This window comes from Fringilla coelebs (assembly GCF_963513975.1).
Source record: "Fringilla coelebs genome assembly, chromosome: 2".
NCBI classification, from domain to species: domain Eukaryota; kingdom Metazoa; phylum Chordata; class Aves; order Passeriformes; family Fringillidae; genus Fringilla; species Fringilla coelebs.
Window position 1 is genome coordinate 60,462,501 of NC_140029.1, and position 20,360 is coordinate 60,482,860.

Sequence of the window (20,360 nt, forward strand, 5' to 3'; positions counted from 1 at the left end):
ACAGAGAAGTTAGGAAGCATTTAATGTTACGCTCCTGTCCCAGGCATTGAATACAGTCCCTAAGAAGAGAGTTGGGGTGCTCTCTCTGTATCATCCTCTCTTCATTATTTCCAAAAGATATTTTAAAGCATCCATCCAGAGAACAGGAAAACCATTTCCCCATCCCTTTCAGATTCGATGTGACATTTCTACATTAGTAATTTAATTCAAGATCAGCCTTACAAAGTGCCATTAGTGTAATGTCTGATAATAGTTTAGAGTGGCAGAAGGTGTCTTAATGCAAATATCATGTTGCAGGAAGCAGAATGCTTTACAGTAGCTGCTTTGTAGCTACTTAGGTATAGAGCACTGTTGTCTTGATTAGCAAACACTGTGTCTTCATTTTGAATAAGTAAAAGAAGCCAGAACTGGAGCCAACAAGCTTTGGGAACTGTATTTTCTTATATAGTCCTGATAGAAAAAAAAAAAAAAAAAAAAGGCAATAGGCTTTAATTAAACTATCTGTGATTTTATTTTATAGATTTTAAGTCTAAAACCACTGGGCTGAAGGCATGTAGAATGTTACTGGTTAGGTTATGCCCACTGAAAGAAGAAAGGACTTTCAGATTTACTCTGAATTTGATGACAATTTTATTTCCTTTCACGATGTTAAGCTTGTTCCTAATAAGTGTTGTCTGAAAGAAATTTTTAGTAGTGGTCCCAAATTTCACTGTAGAAGTGTCATCCAAGTAATTTCAAGATGTGTATATACATATATATATGTGTATATGTATATTTTAGAAGCCAAATTATGGTAGTATTTGCACGAAAATCCAAATTTAAGGCAAGACCTATGTGGTAGCAGAGTGAGCAGTGATCTCTTGTTCTCTCCCTCATTCCCTGTTCAAAAAAATTCCTCTACTTTTCTAAACAGAACAAGAACATTATTGCAGTAATGGGTGGTTCTACTTCCCATTCAGACATTTCTTATTTCCTGGGATTTTTTAGGGTTTGTGTTAGTTGTCTTCAACTTTTAAGACTGCGTGTGCTCACTCTTCTCAATGCCTACTGCATTAAAAGTGTTTTTTATTCCAACTGTCTCTATTTTATTACTTTCCAATATACTGCAGTATCTGCTCTTGGTAATTGTCTTTTCCAAAATCAGCAGTGACTTCTTGGCTACTTGACAATGGTGGAAAGTTTCAAAGGAAGGTAATCTTATTTATGTTTTAAGACCTCTTGACTGTCTTCATCTTTTGTGATTTGTCTCCTGCTTTGTCAGCATGTGAACTGTTGGCACCTAAGTTCCTTCAAGACTTAAGAGTGTTCTTATTCTTATGTTACCTTGGTGATCTCCCAGTGGTTCCTGTAACACTTCTTTTGCATTGTCTTATAGGGCTTTCCTTCCTTCCTTCCTTCCTTCCTTCCTTCCTTCCTTCCTTCCTTCCTTCCTTCCTTCCTTCCTTCCTTCCTTCCTTCCTTCCTTCCTTCCTTCCTTCCTTCCTTCCTTCCTTCCTTCCTTCCGAGAGTTGAGCATTTTCAGAGCAATATACAAATAGTAATATTTGGAGCAGTGAAGATCAAAAAGGTAATAGGTAATTGAGGAAAAGGTGCTGACTTGGGTCAGTAGAAGAGAATATAGAGGGATGAATATGAATACATTCAATGAGATAAAATTACTAGTTAAATTCAAATTTACATGGCAGGAAAATTGTTTTGAGCTCTGTTACATCCATTTAATTTTTATTATGTCTGTATACAGATTCAGTTGTCTTAGTGAATGAACTTCAAACATCCCACTTAGTTAATCATAGGATTGTGTAAGCATTCAGAAGAAAGTATGCCATCTGTATAAATGCAAATAAGAAGGTTTAGGAAGTCAATCTCAATTGAGGATAAACAAGAAAAGCTATACTGAGCTAGTGTAAAGCTTGTAAAATCAAGTTGAATCAATGTATAATAATAATAGTAGCAGATACTAAAGAATGAAGTAGAAACAGCAGTGATTCTTACCCTTGAGTCACTTCCCAACATTGTCTCATGGCTGGACTTTTGAAGACCTGATAAGTTGAAGATTTCAGATATTGTCTTTCATAGTATATGAGGCATTTATTTATGATGAATTTTTCAAATTCCTTTTTGGACATTTTTACTTTTTGTCTCCACAGCATCCTTTGGGAATACTTTTCAAGTCTAAAGAATGCTTTGCATTTAGAGAAAAACACTTGTTGTTTGCTAACATTTTCCTTGGCTCCCTGAGTCCTTATGTTACATGAAATATCTAAAAAATTATGAGAGTAGATTTTCTCCATGATTTTTTAGACTGAAATAGATGAGAAGCTAAATGGGCTTCTTAGTTCCTATTTTATTTTATTTTATTAAAAAAATTCAAGCATTGATGATACATCTTGCATGTAATGCATTTTGTCTTTTTTCTTGTTACTGTGAACCTTCTTGGAGTTTGTTGTTACAAATATGTAAATCAAAGAGAATATGTAGATTAATTGTACATACAAATATGTACATCTTCCAACTTCCCACTTTATTATCACAGCAATAATAATTGATCCTGTATTCATGTGATTGAGAGTATTCTATTGAGCTGTTAGACTGCTGCAATGCTGTAAACTTTATTAAGTTTTTTGCACTCTGATTTTGGTAAGGAGCTGGAGTATATGAATTTCTGGTGTGTTTACCTGCATTGGTTAGCAGTGTTTGGTGGTGTGATTCGATTGCCAATAAATGGCTGTGCAGGGCATTTTGAGAGGAAATTTGGTGTCCCACCTTGGGTTATTTATAGCTACTGTTCTGGTCCTCTGTCATACTTACCCTTCCCCTGCAAAAACCTTTGCTACCAAAGGGTGTCTTCATTGGCACTGGGTAACTGGGTGTGAGCAGCTGAACCAAGGCCTTAATTTCAGAGTGGGCAAAGGGCGGAGGGATGCACAGTGGATTGTGATCAGTACTATTGAAGACAGGAGTAATATATGTCTAGGTATTACTTGAAAAGATCAAGATTAGGCAGGAGTTTTCAGCAATAAATGCAGCTGTTGTTTCTTAATGGCATTTCACAACGTCTGGTTACCGGTTAGAATCAGTAATAACTGTGGCAGCAGGGTGGACATAATGTGCCGAGTCTTGGGTGGATTTATCATCATTTAATCTGTATTATAATCTCGTGCTATATAATAGGAAATAATCTGTGGCTTGTATTTTCCCAAATAAGATTTCTGTGTCCACTGAAACCTGGAAATTTCAGCAGAATGCTGATTGTTGTTGGAGCCAGGGTTATATTATGATTTAATGACTTTTCTTGGCTTCATTGGATGACCTGGCCTCGAAAAACATTTTGAAGTAATAAAGCGTCTGTTTGGCTCCAAACTAATGAGAGAAGCATTGCTCTTTGCATAAACTGTTCTTTAGGAAAAGCCATGGAGACCTGCTAATAAACCTTATTAAATAGCTTAAGCAAGATTGAAAGAAACAGAAAACAAAGAAACTATTCCCTTCCATGTGAAGTGAGTACATTAAAAAAAAAAAAAAGGCAAGCCCAAAGCGTTTTTGCCTCCCCTCCATGTGACTTGCAGCCTGCTGCACTTCAGTTACGTCGCCTCTGAGAGATGTTAAAGTGCAGCTCAGTTTAATGAAGGAGTGGATAGGACAAATCAAGGCTAGAGACAATTTACGGCAGGGACTGGGTAAGTAACTGCAGCTGTAGACAAATGTTTACTAATGTTGTGCAAATGCTGTAATGTCTAGCTTGTAGCATTTGAAAGAATACTCAGAATTATGATTTTTTGGTGGTCCTTTCTCTGTTTTATTTAATTTGCAAGTGTTGGTGGTACATACTATGCAATAGGTTAATGCATAATACTGATAAAGAATTTTATTTTTCAGACTTTCTACAACAAAACAAATAACTTTCCTTATTTTCTTGTACTTGTTTTAAATTCTTTGCCATATAAGTAACTGCTTTGTCTATTTTAATGCAGTACTCAAAATAATTTCAGTGGGAGTTAGCTGATAGTTTCTGCTGCCTTCTTGTTATTTTGATTATTTTTCTACTGTTTAGGGAGAGGGGAGAGCAGCTTGTACTCTGAACCTCCTTGATACAGTATTTTAAGATTTCTAGAATTTAGTTCTAGACCACTGAAAAATTCCCAGCATCAACTTGTTCCAGGAATTCATTCGATTGTCCTAGTAGGATATGATTTCAACTATTTGCTTTTGTTCTCTGTGCCTTTTTATAAAGATTTGTATGTGTTCTTTTAATGAGCTGATATAGTTGGATATAAAAGTGCTGGTTTAAATTTTTGTGTGTATAAATTTGTGTAAATATATTATCAATATACAGGATAGTGAAATGTGATGACAGCTTTTGTGGTTGTTTAAGACTTTCAGGCATTTGATTTTGATATGTTTTTGTTTCTAGCAATTGGAATGGACCTTGCAGTTGCTATGATGCAGTTATGAAATAGGATTGCAGTCTTAGTCAAATAGTAATTTACAGAATGGCTGTTTTAGCATTTCATTGCCTGCCATTTGGGCATTTGAATCTCAGTGAATAGACAAAGAGCTGAGAAGGGGTAATGATCAATGTAGATTCCAGAGACCTGTACCAAAGCCTTATTTGAAACTTGGGAACTGTAAAAGGAAAACTCTTTTGTTGCTGGCAGTGCATTAAAGAAAATATTTTCAAGTGTTTAGGATCTTGCCTTGTAGGGTGTGTCATCCTTTTGCATCATCTCACGGGGAAGAGTACATTAAATATCGTAGCCTGTCATGATTTACTATCTGGATTAATCAGGATGTGTTATCTTTTTCAGATAATCACTCCATTTAGGAGGCTAATATTGTGTGCTGAGAACAGAAAAGAAATGGAGGACTGGATAAGCTCTCTGAAGTCCGTTCAGTCCAGAGAACACTATGAGGTAAGCTGACATCCCTCTTGGTGCAACCTGTTCTTGGTGCAACCTGTTCTGGCTCAACAGATCAAGCAGGACACGGAACTGGAGTAGTGTGAAAAGTGTGTCTAATGTCAGAGTGAAGCTTCACCTTAAGAACTTCACAAAACAAGAGCTTATTATCACACTTCGATTTGGAATTTTGGAGGGAGAGCAGGCTAAATACCCTTTGGAAAATCCTTTTGGGGAGCATTTCACTGTCGTCCCCTGTAATATGGAACCGTGCGTAATGTCAGTCACCGTAGCTGTGTTCTGTACTTGCAAATTTGTCTTAACTTCTCCTTTACTAGACCGCACAGTTTAATGTGGAACATTTCTCAGGGATGCATAACTGGTACGCCTGCTCCCACGCCCGACCCACCTTCTGTAACGTGTGCAGAGAGAGCCTCTCTGGAGTCACTTCTCACGGCCTGTCTTGTGAAGGTAAAATAATGATTGCTTCCCCTTGGTTATCATGCTATGTGTGTAGACAGATGGCTGCAAGTTCAGCATGAGTAATGATCCTGAAAATGAGTAACAAAAGAGCCTGAAGGGAGAAAACTCTACATGAGAGTGACCCTCCTCCGGGCACAGGGACTGCTAATGATCCGCCTCACCTTCCTGTTGCTCCAGGTGCCTTTTTCAGTGTTCAGAATAGAGCACTTCTCTCTGGTGCAGCAACCAGTTTGGAGTGTACAGGGTAGAGGGTTTGCAAGAAAAGATAGGATTTATTTGATTTGCACATCAAAAATGTGGAACCAAATAGTCTTACTGGTTTGCAGAATCAGCATTTCTCAGAAAAAAACCCCAAAAACATGGTGGTATTTTCTGCCCCAAATCTAAAAGCATTTTTAACACTGAACAAGGTGTTACAACCCTTGACCTCCAGTTCTTGTTTTCTCTATTGCTGCTGCCCAATCCTGCAGTACACACTGATTTACTGCTTTAAAAATTCTCTCATGCTGTGAGGGGGTAGAGATGTAGATAACTGCATTTGATGGTTCAGCAGGGGAAATCCAGCACAAAGAAAAAGGAAATGTGGCTAAAACTTCAGCATTTAGCTAGAAATTATATTTAATTAACAAATAATTACAGTATGCCTGAAACAGCTTATTTTTTATTCCTGCAAGTTCTGTGGAAAAGTGTAACAAGTCTGCTTGCATTAGGAGACAGCAGAAAATAAAGCATTTGTGTGACCTTATGAGATATATGAAATGTAGAGATATTTAATTACAAAAATAGCTGACTGCCCAGAAAAGAGTTACAGTAACACCATTCATAATTTGATTTCTTTGGATGTATGTAACCCAACAGCAAATGCATTTCTGTTATTGATGCTGTTATAATACTTGAGGATAATAATATGTATTAAGGAAATCTTACAAAGGGACATTAACTTGTTGTCCTAAATCGTCCGTGCTTTTAATGCAGCTGATGGTGCAGTTGCCAAGGAACAGGACAAACCTGTTTTGTAGAAATTAGAAGTAGCATGGTTACTTCCAGCCTCTCTGGTGTATGTTTTCCACTGTGAATAAGTCCTTTGGACAGTTTAAAGGCAATTATAATATTCTCAATGTCTGATATTGACAGATGGAAGTATCATGTGCTCAACTAAAATGCAGTTGTATTGCCTCTGTGTACAAATACAGTTATGTTTGCTTGGGCAAAGGAAAGGAATGACTTTCATACAGAATTTATCCATTCTTAAGTTAATAGTACAGCTACTTTAAAAGGGTAATTTATTGAAAATTATCAATGTTAATGTCTGTAGTTCACCGTTCAATGTTTTTCCAGTGTCTAATTTTGCTTATAAGTATGTTTTTAATATACAGGGTGTTGGCATTAACTTTGCATTAGGGAAGTTCCCATAATTTCCAGATTTGGAGTTTGCCACCTTTCGGTATAACTAATGACAAACTAATGCTACATTTATCCACATTTATGATGCCAGTTTTTAAAAGTAGCTTGTGAAAGTGATTTGGATTTCCTTTCACTGTTCCACAGTTTCATAATCAAGTATGACCTGGAATGTTTTATATGTAGATACTGTGATATTCTTTTGTCTATTAATAAGTTAACCTCCTCTAACTTCTGAGATTCTATTTTATATCTATTTTCTTACTTTTTAAATAAAATAAGATCTTTAGTTATATATCTAATCTAAATAATTTGACGTTTGACTCTTTTACTGTAACACTTTATACTTTCTCTGCAATTATGTATACATGTTAAAACCCATCATCCTTAATTTCTTCATCTAAAAAGTCATTTTTGTTTGATACTTGCTTCTGCTGTGTGCACTTCTAATGCATTTATTTCTTTATCTTACCTGTATTAGCAGTCTATACAGTTTGAGACGACAATCTGGAAAGTTTGGAGTCTTAACATTCCCCAGACTTGTTCTGTGCTGCTTTTCCCCATTACATAATTTTAAAAACCTGTTTAAATATTCATGCCTGGCTTTTCAAACCTCCAGCGCTGCTTTATACTGGGAATCCATTTATATCTATACAAAATTCAATTATTAGCGTGGTCATTGATCCCAGGCTATGCTATTATGCTTTGTATTGAAAAGCATGGGAGGCTCTTTCAAGAGATATTTGAGCTCTTCCTCCTGTTAGTGGGTTGGGTTACTGGCACACCAAGTTGTCTTGAGAGTACCTTAGAGTCTTTGGGATCTGATTCTCGAGGTCTGATTCTTAACTATAGGTAAAAATAAACCCCATTGCTGATATCTTACAGCTTTTGATAGTTTAGTTGTCCTATAATATTTTATTCTCTTAAAATTGCTGTTTTCCTGCACAACTGCTTTTTTTAAAGTGTGACCACAAATCAAGCTGCATTTATTTTGGAGATGATGGGTGACTTTTTCTTCAGGGCACTTTCCATCCCAGCAGCCTTTTGCAAAGGTTGGCCAAATTAATTGCAGGCCACCCTGAAGACACTCTAAGACCTGTGGAAAGCAGTGTAGAAAAAGATGGTAGATTGATACCTTTGCTAGGTAAAAGACTAGTGTGAACTTGCACCTTTTTTAGAAGTCAAAGAACTGATATGTATATCAATCTCAAGATGTAAGTTATAACAAACCAGACTTCATTCTTACTACTGCTCAACAAGAAATTGACTTCTAAAAAAAATTAATCAGACTCTCCTTTGAGGTGCAATGCTGTTCTTCCAACAGGTCTTTCTTTTGTCCTCTCAAAAGATAATCTACTTTTCCAATGTGGTCTCTGTGTTGTGTTGCTCTAGCTAAAGGACTGATCTCTGCAATGTTCATCCAGTCTTTACTAGGACAGAGTAATTATGATCTCTGTGCCTTGCTTTAGGAATTATTCCGAATCAGCTGAATCAAGAAAGGGTTTTGGTTTTTATGCTCCGCAGAGTTTAGGCAAAGAAGCTTAAAGAATGATTTATCATTATCTACAGAAACTCTTCCAGAGCTCTGTAACCTCAGTTACTCTGCATCAATACTGCATTTCTATCTAACTCATTGCCAGTGGAACACTGTGTTTATGATTATTCTCAATTTTTTTTTTTTTCATGAAGCATTTTGTTTATCATTACAGGATCTTGATTGTTGAATATCAAGTATAGTAATGAGTGGGAGAAACCTCTCTCTTAAACTGCATTCTCCTGTGATGAATCGCACATTGTTGTAAGAACACTTTAGGATGATGAAGTCAATCAGTAAGAAAATACTGGGATTAAATTACCTCTGCAAATGCACTGCAAGTGCACTCTGTCTTTTTCCATTATGATTGTGGGGTTTTACCCACAAAACCCTGTTGTTCTTATCCATTGCCCAGGGAATTGTATGGGCACTACTTGCACAGTCATTGCCTCTGATGCTTTTGCCATATTTTCTGCACAGTCTGGAGAGAAAATAGTGAATGAAGCAGCAAGAAATGGAAGGGATGTTTGTTGTTAAAGAATGAAGGAGTAGTAGAAAACAGTTCTGTGACTTCATATCACATGTGCCCTTCTGTGATGCTGGGGAAAACATTTAAATAAGATTTTTGATCAAAGCAGTAGTGGTGCATTCTTTATAACCGGCAACCTGTACCACAGAAATGCCGTTTTCTATCGCTGCAAAAATCAGTTGAAGCTATTCTGACGTCCCTGATGCTTTGAAGATATACAGTATTGAAAACAAGTCTTAATTGTTGTAGTAGTAGTAGTACTGGGCACAACAGCATCATCATCATCATCATTATTATTATTATTATTATTATTATTATTATTATTATTATTATTATTATTATTTTAAAAGGTCAGGAAGAATTTAATATTGATGGCTGAAAATCATTATTACATTAGCTTTTGGTCAATAAGGCAAATATGTGTTGAAAATTACTATGAAGCAGAGTAGGGCACGACCCCATACTTGTTGAGAACCATCCATTACATGCAGTGATTGAAGGTCCTGTTCTCTAAAAGTGTGTGGTCACACAACCAACAACTGCACACCTGCATTCAGAAACTATATTGCAATGTTAGGTTTCCTGAGTAACCTAACTTTCCTTGTGTTTTAGCTTTCATTGACGAAGTAATGGCAGTTGATGTCTAGCCATATGTCTGCATATTTTCCAAAAGATTTCATGTATCAGACTGATTCATGAATGGGATTCAGTGTAATCTGAGGCAAAAGAAATTAGGTCATAGTGGTAACTAATATTGTGGTTTGATTCAAAATTTTCCTTTCTTTGCTTACAAGTTGCATCTGTGTCTTAAGGTTATTGTTATTGGTAATAGTTAATGTTTAGACTAACATAAATTGTTGTTTCATAATACTGAGGTTGCAGGAAGGGTGACCCAAAGAGTCTGATCTGAAATTTGGTTGGTAGGTTATTTATAGTACTTACAAAGCAAACATTACCTGTCGCTTGCTATCTATAGAGTGGCTTACTGCAGTTCTTCAGAGCCTGGGATTGATTTTGTCCTTGTCTTGTTGGGAAAGGAGCTGAATAGAGGGTTCCTAAGATCAAGTTCAATCATAGCTCAGTAGGATTTGAACATTCTATTACTTTGTAATTTATAATTTTCTATTCCCCCTCATCCCTGATTTGTTGTATTTTGATCTGTGTGGCACAGCAAGTGCTTATCATTTATGAGTAGGAAGCTGAATTCAGTGGCATATCTTCTCTGAAACATGCAGATGGTGAAAACTGCTCATGGTCCATCACTTGAAAATACAGCCTTTATTTCTGTGCTTCTGTGAGAGCTAGCTTCATTAGATGTTTGGAACCAGCTTAGGTTGGCAAACACACAATGTGATGCTGAGCTGTTTAGAAAAAGTGAGTCGACCCTGTTAGTTGACAGTTATGGGATATTTGCATGCTTTGAGTCTGTGTTGGTCGTGCTCCAACAAGTCCATGCCTTTCTTAGGCTGGGGGCCATTGACCTATTTGAGTGAGTCCATAGGAGTACTGTGGAGATGATCAGAGGGCTGGAGCACCTCTCCAATGAGGGAAGGCTGAGAGAATTCGGATTATTCAGCCTGGAAAAAAGAAGGCTTTGGAATGATGTAATTGCAGCTTTCCAGTACCTGGAGGGAGCCTGCAAGAAAGATGGAGACACACTTTTTACAATGACGTGTAGAGACAGGACAAGGGGAAATGGCTTCAAACTGAGAGTAGGCAGAGATTAGATGGTAGGAAAAATTTTTTACTGTAATGATGGCGAGATACTGGTTGCTCAGAGAAGTCATGAACACTCCATCCCTGGAAAAGTTCAAGACCAGGCTGGATGGAGCTCTGAGCAACCTGGTCTAGTAAAAGATGTCACAGCCCACAGCAGGGTCGGTTGGAACTTAATGATCTTTAAATGTCTCTATCAACCCAAAAAATTCTATGATTTTATGAATGCTGCTTTTTGAAATGACGGGGAGAGTTACTGTAAAAACAGTAACTCTCTTTGTTTTCTTTCCTTCTCTTTCTTTCTAGAAAGTAAGAAAGTGAGAGCTGAGCACTTACTTTCACACATCTCCCAGAACAGTGAGGATTGCTCTCAAACTGAGATGTTGCTTACATAGTCTCAATTCACTTTTTAAATTGATCTGGCAATGGATCAGTGGAATTAAAATGGAAAATTTATTATTCACAAGACATTTTGTACCATGGCTTAATGTTTTTTAATGGTAGATAAGCGATGGGCCAAAGCCTTGATAATTTCCTGTCAAATATTTGTTTGAAAAGAGACTACTACTTCTGATCTACTGGCTAGTTCTCATAAGCCTTTAATGGTCTTTGCCAAAATAATTTATATAATGCACTCTAAATAGAATTACATCATGCACTTCCAGTAGAAGAAATACCCACGGTTTGGGTGCATCAGTCTGTTTGGTCTAATACGGTATCATTAGCTAGGCATATTAATTGAGTTGAACAAAATTCAAGTAGTTGTTAGGTTGTCAGAGTGTCTGCCTAGCTGCACACTTGTGCTGGGTATTCCAATCAGCAGACTTTTAATAAAGAATGCAGTAAAAAGTAAGGTTCTTCCTGACGTGATACAGGCTCTTGGAAAATTTTGTAATCCCCAGTATCCTGAATAAAAATATCACCACGCAAACCCTTCATTTTCTCATGTTCTGAGAAAAATAGGCCCAGCGTGGTGCCCCAAATGCATCTTTTGAGCAAAGAAACAGAGCTCCTGATTCAAAATACTTTTGTAAAATAGTCTCCCATGACTTCTTGAAAATTTAAGTCAGATATCTGCGTAATGTTACCAGAGAAATGGAAAAGGCAAACCCATAGTTCAAGATATATTGTACCTTACACCTGAAAAATGGGGACCAAAGTGGGTTTCAGGGCACATTTCGCATGGGCTACAGCTAAACAGTTAAACCCGGTTTAGAGAGTTAAAGCTGGAGTGATTATGAACTGAATTTTCTTTTAGTTGTTTTGTGTCATGTGTGCAACACTAAGTGATACCTACTTGGCTATTTTATGGGATATCCATGTTTAATTTTTTGAAAGGTGCGTATCACTGAAATACAGCAAATAACACAGGATATATATGTTTATCTGTGTCTTGCAGTGTGTAAGTTTAAAGCACATAAAAGATGTGCTGTCCGAGCAACAAATAACTGCAAATGGACTACATTAGCCTCAATTGGAAAAGACATCATTGAAGATGAAGATGGTGTAAGTGCTATTCATATTTACAGTATTTTCCAAAGCTTTTTCTTCTTTAGGAAAAAAAAAAAGCCCAACCACAGAAATATTCCCATGTGACCCATTGAAGTTAATGGTAGGTGGCTATTTTCCTGAACACTGTTCAAAGATTAACGTGGTATTTAGAACAAAAGTTGCATTCCTATCTCACAAGACAAGTCTAGCAACTGTGGGCACTAGATTGCAGATGTATTACAAGGTTTTAAAGGCCGCATGCGGAGAAACTCTGCAGCTGGAGAATTGCTCCCAGAAGTTCCTACTGCTCTTAAGCAAAGGTGGTGTTTTGCACTGTTACCATGCTGTTTTGGCAATGTATTTTTTGTCCTCTTTCCCTGAAGCAGTTCCCCAGGAGGCCCGTTTGGAATTCACTGAATTGGGAGGGGATTTTGGTGATGAATGCAGGAATTTTAAAATTAGCAGGAGAAACAACAAAAGCCTTTGAGAGGTTGATTGTGATAAATGGACTATTTTTACAAACACAGCTGTGTATGAACCACTGGTGTGAAGCTTCTTCTTAGAAGGCTGATACTAAGTTGAACACCTGAGTGTCCTGAGTTGCCCATGGTATTAATGGGACAAAGAGTGCACTGAGTAAAGCTTTGCACTGCATTTGGGACTGCTTTAGAGAGCCGTGACTTACCAGCCATGGTGAGTGGGTAAGTGAAGCCACAGAGGAATTCTGCTGTCCTGCCTATTTGTATGAATTTTAGGTATTTTTAATTGGTTTGTGTCATGTAGTAAACATAACTGAGTGGGAACCTTTTTGTATGGCAGTCTCTGGACTTAACTGCCCCATTGTGTTATGGTTTATTGCTGCCATGAGTGAGATAGGTCTCCCTTCTTCAGGTGTAATGTTTTCTGCCTAGCATGTGGAACACCAGAGTGGTCCATTCATTGCAGTTGCCTTCAGAGCATCAGTGTCCCTTATCCTGGCTGACCAGCATACCTGCTTCTTTGATGAAAGGGTACAGCAATGAGAAATAGTTTAAATCCACCTGTATTTGAGAGACAAAAGCCTTTAATTTCTCTTTCTGGGTACTTAACTCTAATGACTCCTTCTCCACAGATAGCGATGCCTCACCAGTGGTTAGAGGGAAACCTGCCCGTCAGTGCCAAATGCGCCGTCTGCGACAAGACTTGTGGCAGTGTTCTGCGCCTGCAGGATTGGAAGTGCCTTTGGTGTAAAGCTATGGTAGGTGTGCTGAGCCACATCCAAGCATCTCCCAGTTTGACAGCTTTACTGCTTGCCATTAGTTTTGTTCTGTCATTCCACAACCTGCTTTTGGATTAAGTAGGAGCAGGCAGCTTCTGCAAACTCAGGTCTCTGTAGCATTCAAAATTTCTGATGACTGTCCTACTTGCACAATGGATTTTAAATACACCCACAGATGCAGCTTTTCTTTAATAACAGCCTACTTGCACAATGGATTTTAAATAGACCCACAGATGCAGCTTTCTCCAATGTGTTTTCTCTGCTTTCTTCTAGCTGTTAACAGAATGGTCAGGTGCCTGTTCCTTATGCCTAATAATCATATGTTGCTTTCTTATATTTTTATTGTAGATATTGCTCTATTCATATTTTAATAATATGTAATATTTATTAATATTAATGTAGTATTGAGTTTATTAGGGCAAAATCTTGACTTTCTCTACTTCAGGGCAATCTGTAGGTTGCTGATTAAAATTCTCTGACTCACTACTGCTGTTTCCGCAATATATAGTTTTCTCTTAATTGTATCAACTTGTCTAAAAAGGTGGGTTTCTTATGCAAGTTAGCAGTTTATTTATTGTTGACACATCTGTCATATAGGTGTCTAAGGCTCTGTGAATGAGCCATAGAAAATGATTGGCATCTCCAGAGGTGACTTGAAATTTAGGTGAAATGCAGCCACCTCTGCATGTGCCTCTCTTTCCAATATCTGTGGAAAAGACCTTTGCAGTATGGAGTTTGTGCGACCCAACTTTGGGAGATGGGTCTGGCTTGGTAGGTGTGCTAGCTTTAATGCAGATATGTCTTCCAGAACGGCCCCAATGGACCAGGCAGGTTCAGAGCTATTGTTTAGCCTGCTGCCATCAGCACAGATGCTGGGAGCTTGCTTCTTCCTTCCTTGTGGATGGAGGCAAGTGATTCCCTTGAAAGGATGATTCTTATCTGCTATAGGGGTAGTTGAAGATGAAGTTCTCTGAAGCAATGTTTTGTTGAATTAGTAACAAAGCTCTGTGGTTGAACATTTGGGTTTTTTCCTAGTCTGACTCCTTTTCCCTCTACACCTAAATGTTAAATATGAGTCCATTTTTGTTACATAGATAGCACAGAATCAGTTGTATTTTCACCTCAAAATTCTGCTGAAGGAAAATAATTTTTTGTTTCTTTTGCAGGTTCACACGGCCTGTAAAGATCTGTACCCTCGTAAATGTCCACTTGGCCAGTGTAAGGTATCCATCATCCCTCCAACAGCACTAAACAGTATAGACTCTGATGGTACGTAGTACTGTGGTGTGTTCAGTGGTACCTCTGGAATTCCAGTGCCTATTGAGATCCTTGCAAATATACAAGGCTAAAATCCTTCTGCTGAGCAGGTGAATGCAGTCTGCAAATTTAGAGAGAGGTATAATTTTCTGTGTCAGCTTTTAGAGAGTTATTCTACTGGCATCTTTTTTAAAGTTGCCCCAGCAGAAATTTTCTTCCATTTTACCTACGACCCTTAGAAACATTTCAAATGAATGATCAGAATCCTCAGATGAAGTGGGCTGATGCCAGCCTAGCATACACCACTCCTTCTGTGAGTTCTCAGATTTTTGATAATTTTGCATTATGCAGAGAAAGCTGAACAGCTCAGATCCAACAACTACTTTACCAGGCTTAAGAGAGGAATTGCTTCCATAGCTTCTCTAATTTATTTTTTTTAAAGACAAGTAGTGTAAAAATCCCGCAACGCACAGATAAAACCCAACAAATGCTCAAAACTCAGATCTGCTTTTTGGTGGTCCAGGATAGAGACACAACAGCAGGAGACTACACTTCAAGGCAGAGAGTGGATTTAAAAAAGAAGTATCAGAAAATCTTAACTACTTTAATTTTATAGTTTGTGACAATGGTAAAGTAGACCAACCCCGTGAACGCAATTAAATGAATTTTGCTACGTGAAGTTAGTAAAAGTGATTGTGTATGCTGTCTATATTCACTCTATTTATTTGCTTTGTGGTGTCTTAGACATCACGCTGTCATTTATTGCTCATGCCATGAAGATGGTTCAATATGTGAAATTAGTTTTCTTGGCATTTAAATTAATTAATCAAACCTTATTTGAAATTAGACATTATGATAATGTGGAATTAAATTAGCATCCCATAATGAATTTTTTTATTTGTAGCTTTAGTATTTTTTTAGTAATTGAAAACAACATAATCATTTTAATACTGCTGGAGACAAATGTCAAAACCTGTACATGTGATGCCTGATTTTGGAGTGTTGCTGGGAAACCATTACCTCCATGGACTGGTCGTGTTAGTGACAATAGTGTCCTTTAGTCCTTCTGACTTAGGACCTTGTAGTGAGCCTGCTGTAATTAGTTAAGACCTGCACTGGCTTTAGTAAGCTTTGAATCACAGCTGAAGGTCTTCTGTTGTTTAGTGATTCTGTTATACTGAAGAGTATAACCTCAGTCTGAAAAAAAGGCTTTTACGTGAAGTCTCACCTGGGAGGAGCTGAGTACAAGTAAATTTTAAAATCTGTGAGTACTCTTAAAAAGCTCATACAGACATGAATGATCCAGTTCAACCCAGTAAAGCTAAAGCAAAATAAGATTGAAAACCAAACACTTGTAACTGAAATATATATTCAATTATGTGATAATAGTCTGTGAAGGTGAGCCTTAAGAAGTATTTTAAAAGGTTAATAGCAGTTGAAAAACAATAAAGCTATTGTCTTCAGGATTTTACTGAATCTAGGCACTGAAAATACCAGAAACAAATATACAAAAAAAGAACTGGTAAATCTTGTATAATTATGTTTTCCTTGCAGGTCTAATACTCAGTTTAGATTTACATTATGCATGAAAAAATGTACTCCTTTTGTCCTTCATCCCTATCTTCCTCTTTCCCATGATTTCTTTTTGTGTTGTTCATATTAGGAAACCTTATTTATTTCGTTCTTTCTAACTATGTTTACAGGTTTCTGGAAAGCCACATGCCCGCCATCCTGTGCCAGTCCTCTTTTAGTTTTTGTTAACTCAAAGAGTGGAGACAATCAGGGAGTAAAGTTTCTTCGTCGATTCAAACAGTCGTTAAATCCAGCTCAGGTCTTCGATTTAATGAATGGAGGACCTCACTTAGGGTAATGACCTTGGAAACCTTGAGCAAGCCTTTCCACAAGGGAATTAGGTGCAAAGTATAGTGTTGTGCTCCCCCTGCTTTATAGTGTTATATCCCCTTGTTGCTATAATTCCATCACCAATATCTACTCTGACTTCCTAATTAAAATCTAAGAGACAACAGAATTTCAAGATAAATTCCGGTGTGTGAAGGGTTTGTAGGATAACATTTTCCTTCTAGAAAAGCTCAAAAATTCAAACCCAAAACTCTTGGCTAGCTTTGACTTCTGTTTACCGGTAAGGCTCAAAACTTACAAATGTGCAGATGTTTTCCTGTGTCACAGCGACTTTGATTTTGCCTTTATGCACAGTTGCCCAGGTGCTTTTCTTCCATTTCACATGCATAATTCTGATATTCCTCTGGCCTTTTTATGTGTAGCTATGGAATAAGACTATTGTCTAAATGTGCTCTGTATCTTTTAAAATTCTGAACACAAATGTCAGCAGGGGGTCTGCAGTGGGTTAATGGACAAGTATATGAAAAATTTTTCACCTGAAAAGTATGTCCAAAATATAGGTTATGCCACCTATGGAAATAGTCAAGAAAATGACCATCCCAAAGAGTTTGGAGCAAGAACACAATTAAAACCACCAGGCATTTCTCCCCAAAATCTAAGGGTTGATTGTTGGTGAGATAGCGATGAAATTTGCATAGTGGTGGCCACAACTCAGTCATCTTTGCACATTAATGAAGAATAAATTTGTGCCCATATTTCTGTTGCCTGACTCAATTCCACTCAGACATAGTGATGTGATTAAATGGCCTAATACTATCAGTTATAGCAACTAGAAGCACTAATTTTTGTACTCTTAAATATGCAGAATTATACTTAACGATAAAAAGTAGATGGAGCAAATCCACAAAAATCCAGTTCAAGCAGTGCGTAAATAATACAATTGATTGCAGCTGTGGATTATAATAATTAGTACTCTCTTATGGACACATCATAATGACTCTGAGTTGTAATATTCTTTTCATGATATCCCTGATAATCTGAGCTGAATCCAAGTGACTTTTAGCTAGAATTTTGTACATGTAATTATAATCACATATAGCATTTGTCTTAATTGATTAGACAGTGTTTGAAAGGACACAGTATGAAAAATATGTTTGCAAGTTCTCTTCCTTCATATAGTTCTGCCATGGCTGAGGTGGCTCACTTTGATTTTGCACAGAAATTGCAGTTCATGTCAGGTGCTTTTAAGTACTTCTCCCAAACAGTTTCCAAGGAGAGATCCTTAGCAGTTATTCCATCAGGTCACACTGATGTCTTCTTTTTTCCTAGTTGATCTAAAAAGCAGAGGTGCATGCTATGAGACAGTGTATTGCTAGTGGTTTTCTCCTTTTTCTCAGGATAAGATGAATTGGTCTGGTATAAACATTTTTCCCCCTTAAATATCTGCTTCTTTGTTCTGACTAGTTATGTGCCTATTGTATTCAAGTGACATTATTTTCTCTAGAAAAAATATAAATGCTTCAAAAAATTATGATCTTGATATGTTACTTTTTTAAAATGGTTCAGAAATTATACATATTCTGGAAAATAACATGCATTAAAACCAAATATCTTTGTTGTTAGTATTTTATGAGTTTATACTTTCCAATTTTTTTCTCTTTTTCTTTTTTTTTTTCAGTTTAACTCCCTGTTATTTTTTACCTTTTGCCTGCTTCTTCACATCTCATTCCCCTTTCCTCTGTCTTACCCTTCTGCATTTTCTGTCTCTCTTGTCCTCCTTCTCTGTACTGTCCAAGTGTTTTATTATGAAGCTGTTAAAAGTCAGAGTACAGGAGGAAGAGCAATAGGAAGTGAAAGCATCATATGGCTTTAAGGATATAATATTAAATACTTGTATTATTTGTCTTACATTGTTGTGATTCTCTTGTGTGTAAGAATTGCTTAAAAGATCCTTGCATTTAGTTAGCCCTGTGCCCACAAAAGCCCACTTGTATTGTGGAACACATCCTGTCATTTTGTCTTACCCTCTTCTCGTGAAAAATCCCCAGTGGTGCATTATGCTTCTGGCTGAAGTGAGAAGCATGGAGCAGTTGCATTTTTATCACTTAAATTTGATTTTTAAAAAATATTAATAAAATCAATAAAATCAGACTTATAAAATCCTGAAAACAATATCAAGAGATTTTTTTAAAGAATAACTTGGCATGTTATTTATCAGAAATGTCAGTATAAGTGCAATATACAGCAACAGATGGGCTGCAGATACGTTAATTAAGTAGATGGTTGTATCCCCATATCCCACAACAATAAAAGGATTATAAAGATGCTGTGCACAATATTTTCTTGTAACAATTGCTAATGAATGTCACTGCTCTCTTGCTAATGGATGTAACTAACTCTGCATTTTCCCTGCAGTTTGCGGTTATTTCAGAAGTTTGACAACTTCAGGATCCTTGTTTGTGGTGGCGATGGAAGCGTGGGCTGGGTCTTGTCAGAAATTGATAAGCTCAGCTTGCACAAGCAGGCAAGTGTGCACATTTACTTTCCTTGCTTAGACTGACTAGGCTTAATTTTGTGTGCTTACCTTTTCCTTGAATTGGTTCTTTGTTGTGTCTCAGTGTATGGGGCAAACTCAATAGTTACTGTTTAATGAAAGTTTTCACTGTTATAAACAGGATGAGTTGTAACTTGACTTACAGGCTTTAGACATCAGCTATGAAATCAACATTTGTTGATTGAAATAACAAGCATTTGTAACCACTTGTATTTTCTTTCTAGTTTTCAATAGTAGATTTGTTCCTGTGTTGTGTTTCAGTGTCAGTTAGGAGTGTTACCCCTTGGTACTGGAAATGACCTTGCTCGTGTCCTTGGCTGGGGAGGATCCTGTGATGATGATACGCAACTTCCTCAGATTTTGGAAAAACTAGAACGAGCCAGCACGAAAATGTTAGACAGGTAAACCTAAAAGTGCATATGCATCACTTACTGTGAGATTTAAATTGTATTTGAGTTTCTGATGGTGTAAAATCCATCTTAGAGACTTGGTGTTCAATGGATTTGTTTTTTGAGTGCAGGTCTTAATCATGAAGGAAGCTGCAATTGTGATGGGGGCAGCTCTTTAGCCTGCCTTTTAATCTGAAGAGTCAGAGGGATGAGTGGTGGATGGAACTAGGAAGTGTGCTGTCCAAACATGTGCAAGAGTTGACAGCTTGTTGTATGGCTGAAGGAGCTGCATAACTGCCTGTTACAAGAAGTTGTGAGCATTAAGAAATTGTGTAGATTCAAAACTGATTTGAGCAATTTTATGGACTCCATGCGTGCTCATTAAACACCATTAATGGTAGCTTCTTTATTTAGAAAACACCTGAGCTCTCTGTCCTTGGTTGCGGGGAAAACTCACCTTGTGTGCTTTCACCCTTTCCTGAGGCATCAGCTGTTGACAAGATGCTAGGCTAATTGGATCCATGACTAATATTTCTGTTTGAGGCAGTTTCTTAGTAAAAAAACCAAGACCTTCCCACTCCTTGTTTCGTGTAATTTTCATCCATAAAGGAAGGCAGAAACCCCATTAAAAAAAGTAAAACTCAGAGATGACAGTGATCATGTTGTTCCAATGGAAGTCTAGCATTGCTTTTGAGAGAAGTATTTCTTATGCTATTCCTATCTCTCCTGAATGTTTCTTTTCTTGCTCTAGTTACAAACACTTCAATGTCATCATAAGGGATTTTACTTCAGGCTAGTTTTATGAAATAGAGAAAAAAGCCTTTTTTTATTTTAAGGTTTTTTGCAGACTACTTGATTGCTTTACAGCAAAGTATGTAGAGAAATGCTTGTAACTGATCCTCAGATTCTGAAAAACTTGTAGATTAAATCATATTTCCCCTTTTCTGTAGTGAAAACATACTCTGTTTCATTTTTTGGTCTAATTTCAGTGGA

General features: G+C 37.2%; 1 protein-coding gene across 2 annotated transcripts in view; it reads left to right on the forward strand.

Moving 5' to 3' along the window:
* Positions 1-20,360, forward strand: part of DGKH (diacylglycerol kinase eta) — a 148,835-nt gene that overhangs the window by 93,965 nt on the left and 34,510 nt on the right. For both annotated transcript variants that reach the window (XM_084226501.1, XM_084226502.1), the window contains exons 5-12: positions 4,806-4,910; positions 5,234-5,366; positions 11,958-12,064; positions 13,161-13,286; positions 14,474-14,576; positions 16,268-16,430; positions 18,840-18,948; positions 19,240-19,379. In XM_084226501.1, coding sequence (XP_084082627.1) covers positions 4,806-4,910; positions 5,234-5,366; positions 11,958-12,064; positions 13,161-13,286; positions 14,474-14,576; positions 16,268-16,430; positions 18,840-18,948; positions 19,240-19,379 — 986 coding nt within the window. The remainder of the gene's footprint in view (positions 1-4,805; positions 4,911-5,233; positions 5,367-11,957; positions 12,065-13,160; positions 13,287-14,473; positions 14,577-16,267; positions 16,431-18,839; positions 18,949-19,239; positions 19,380-20,360) is intronic.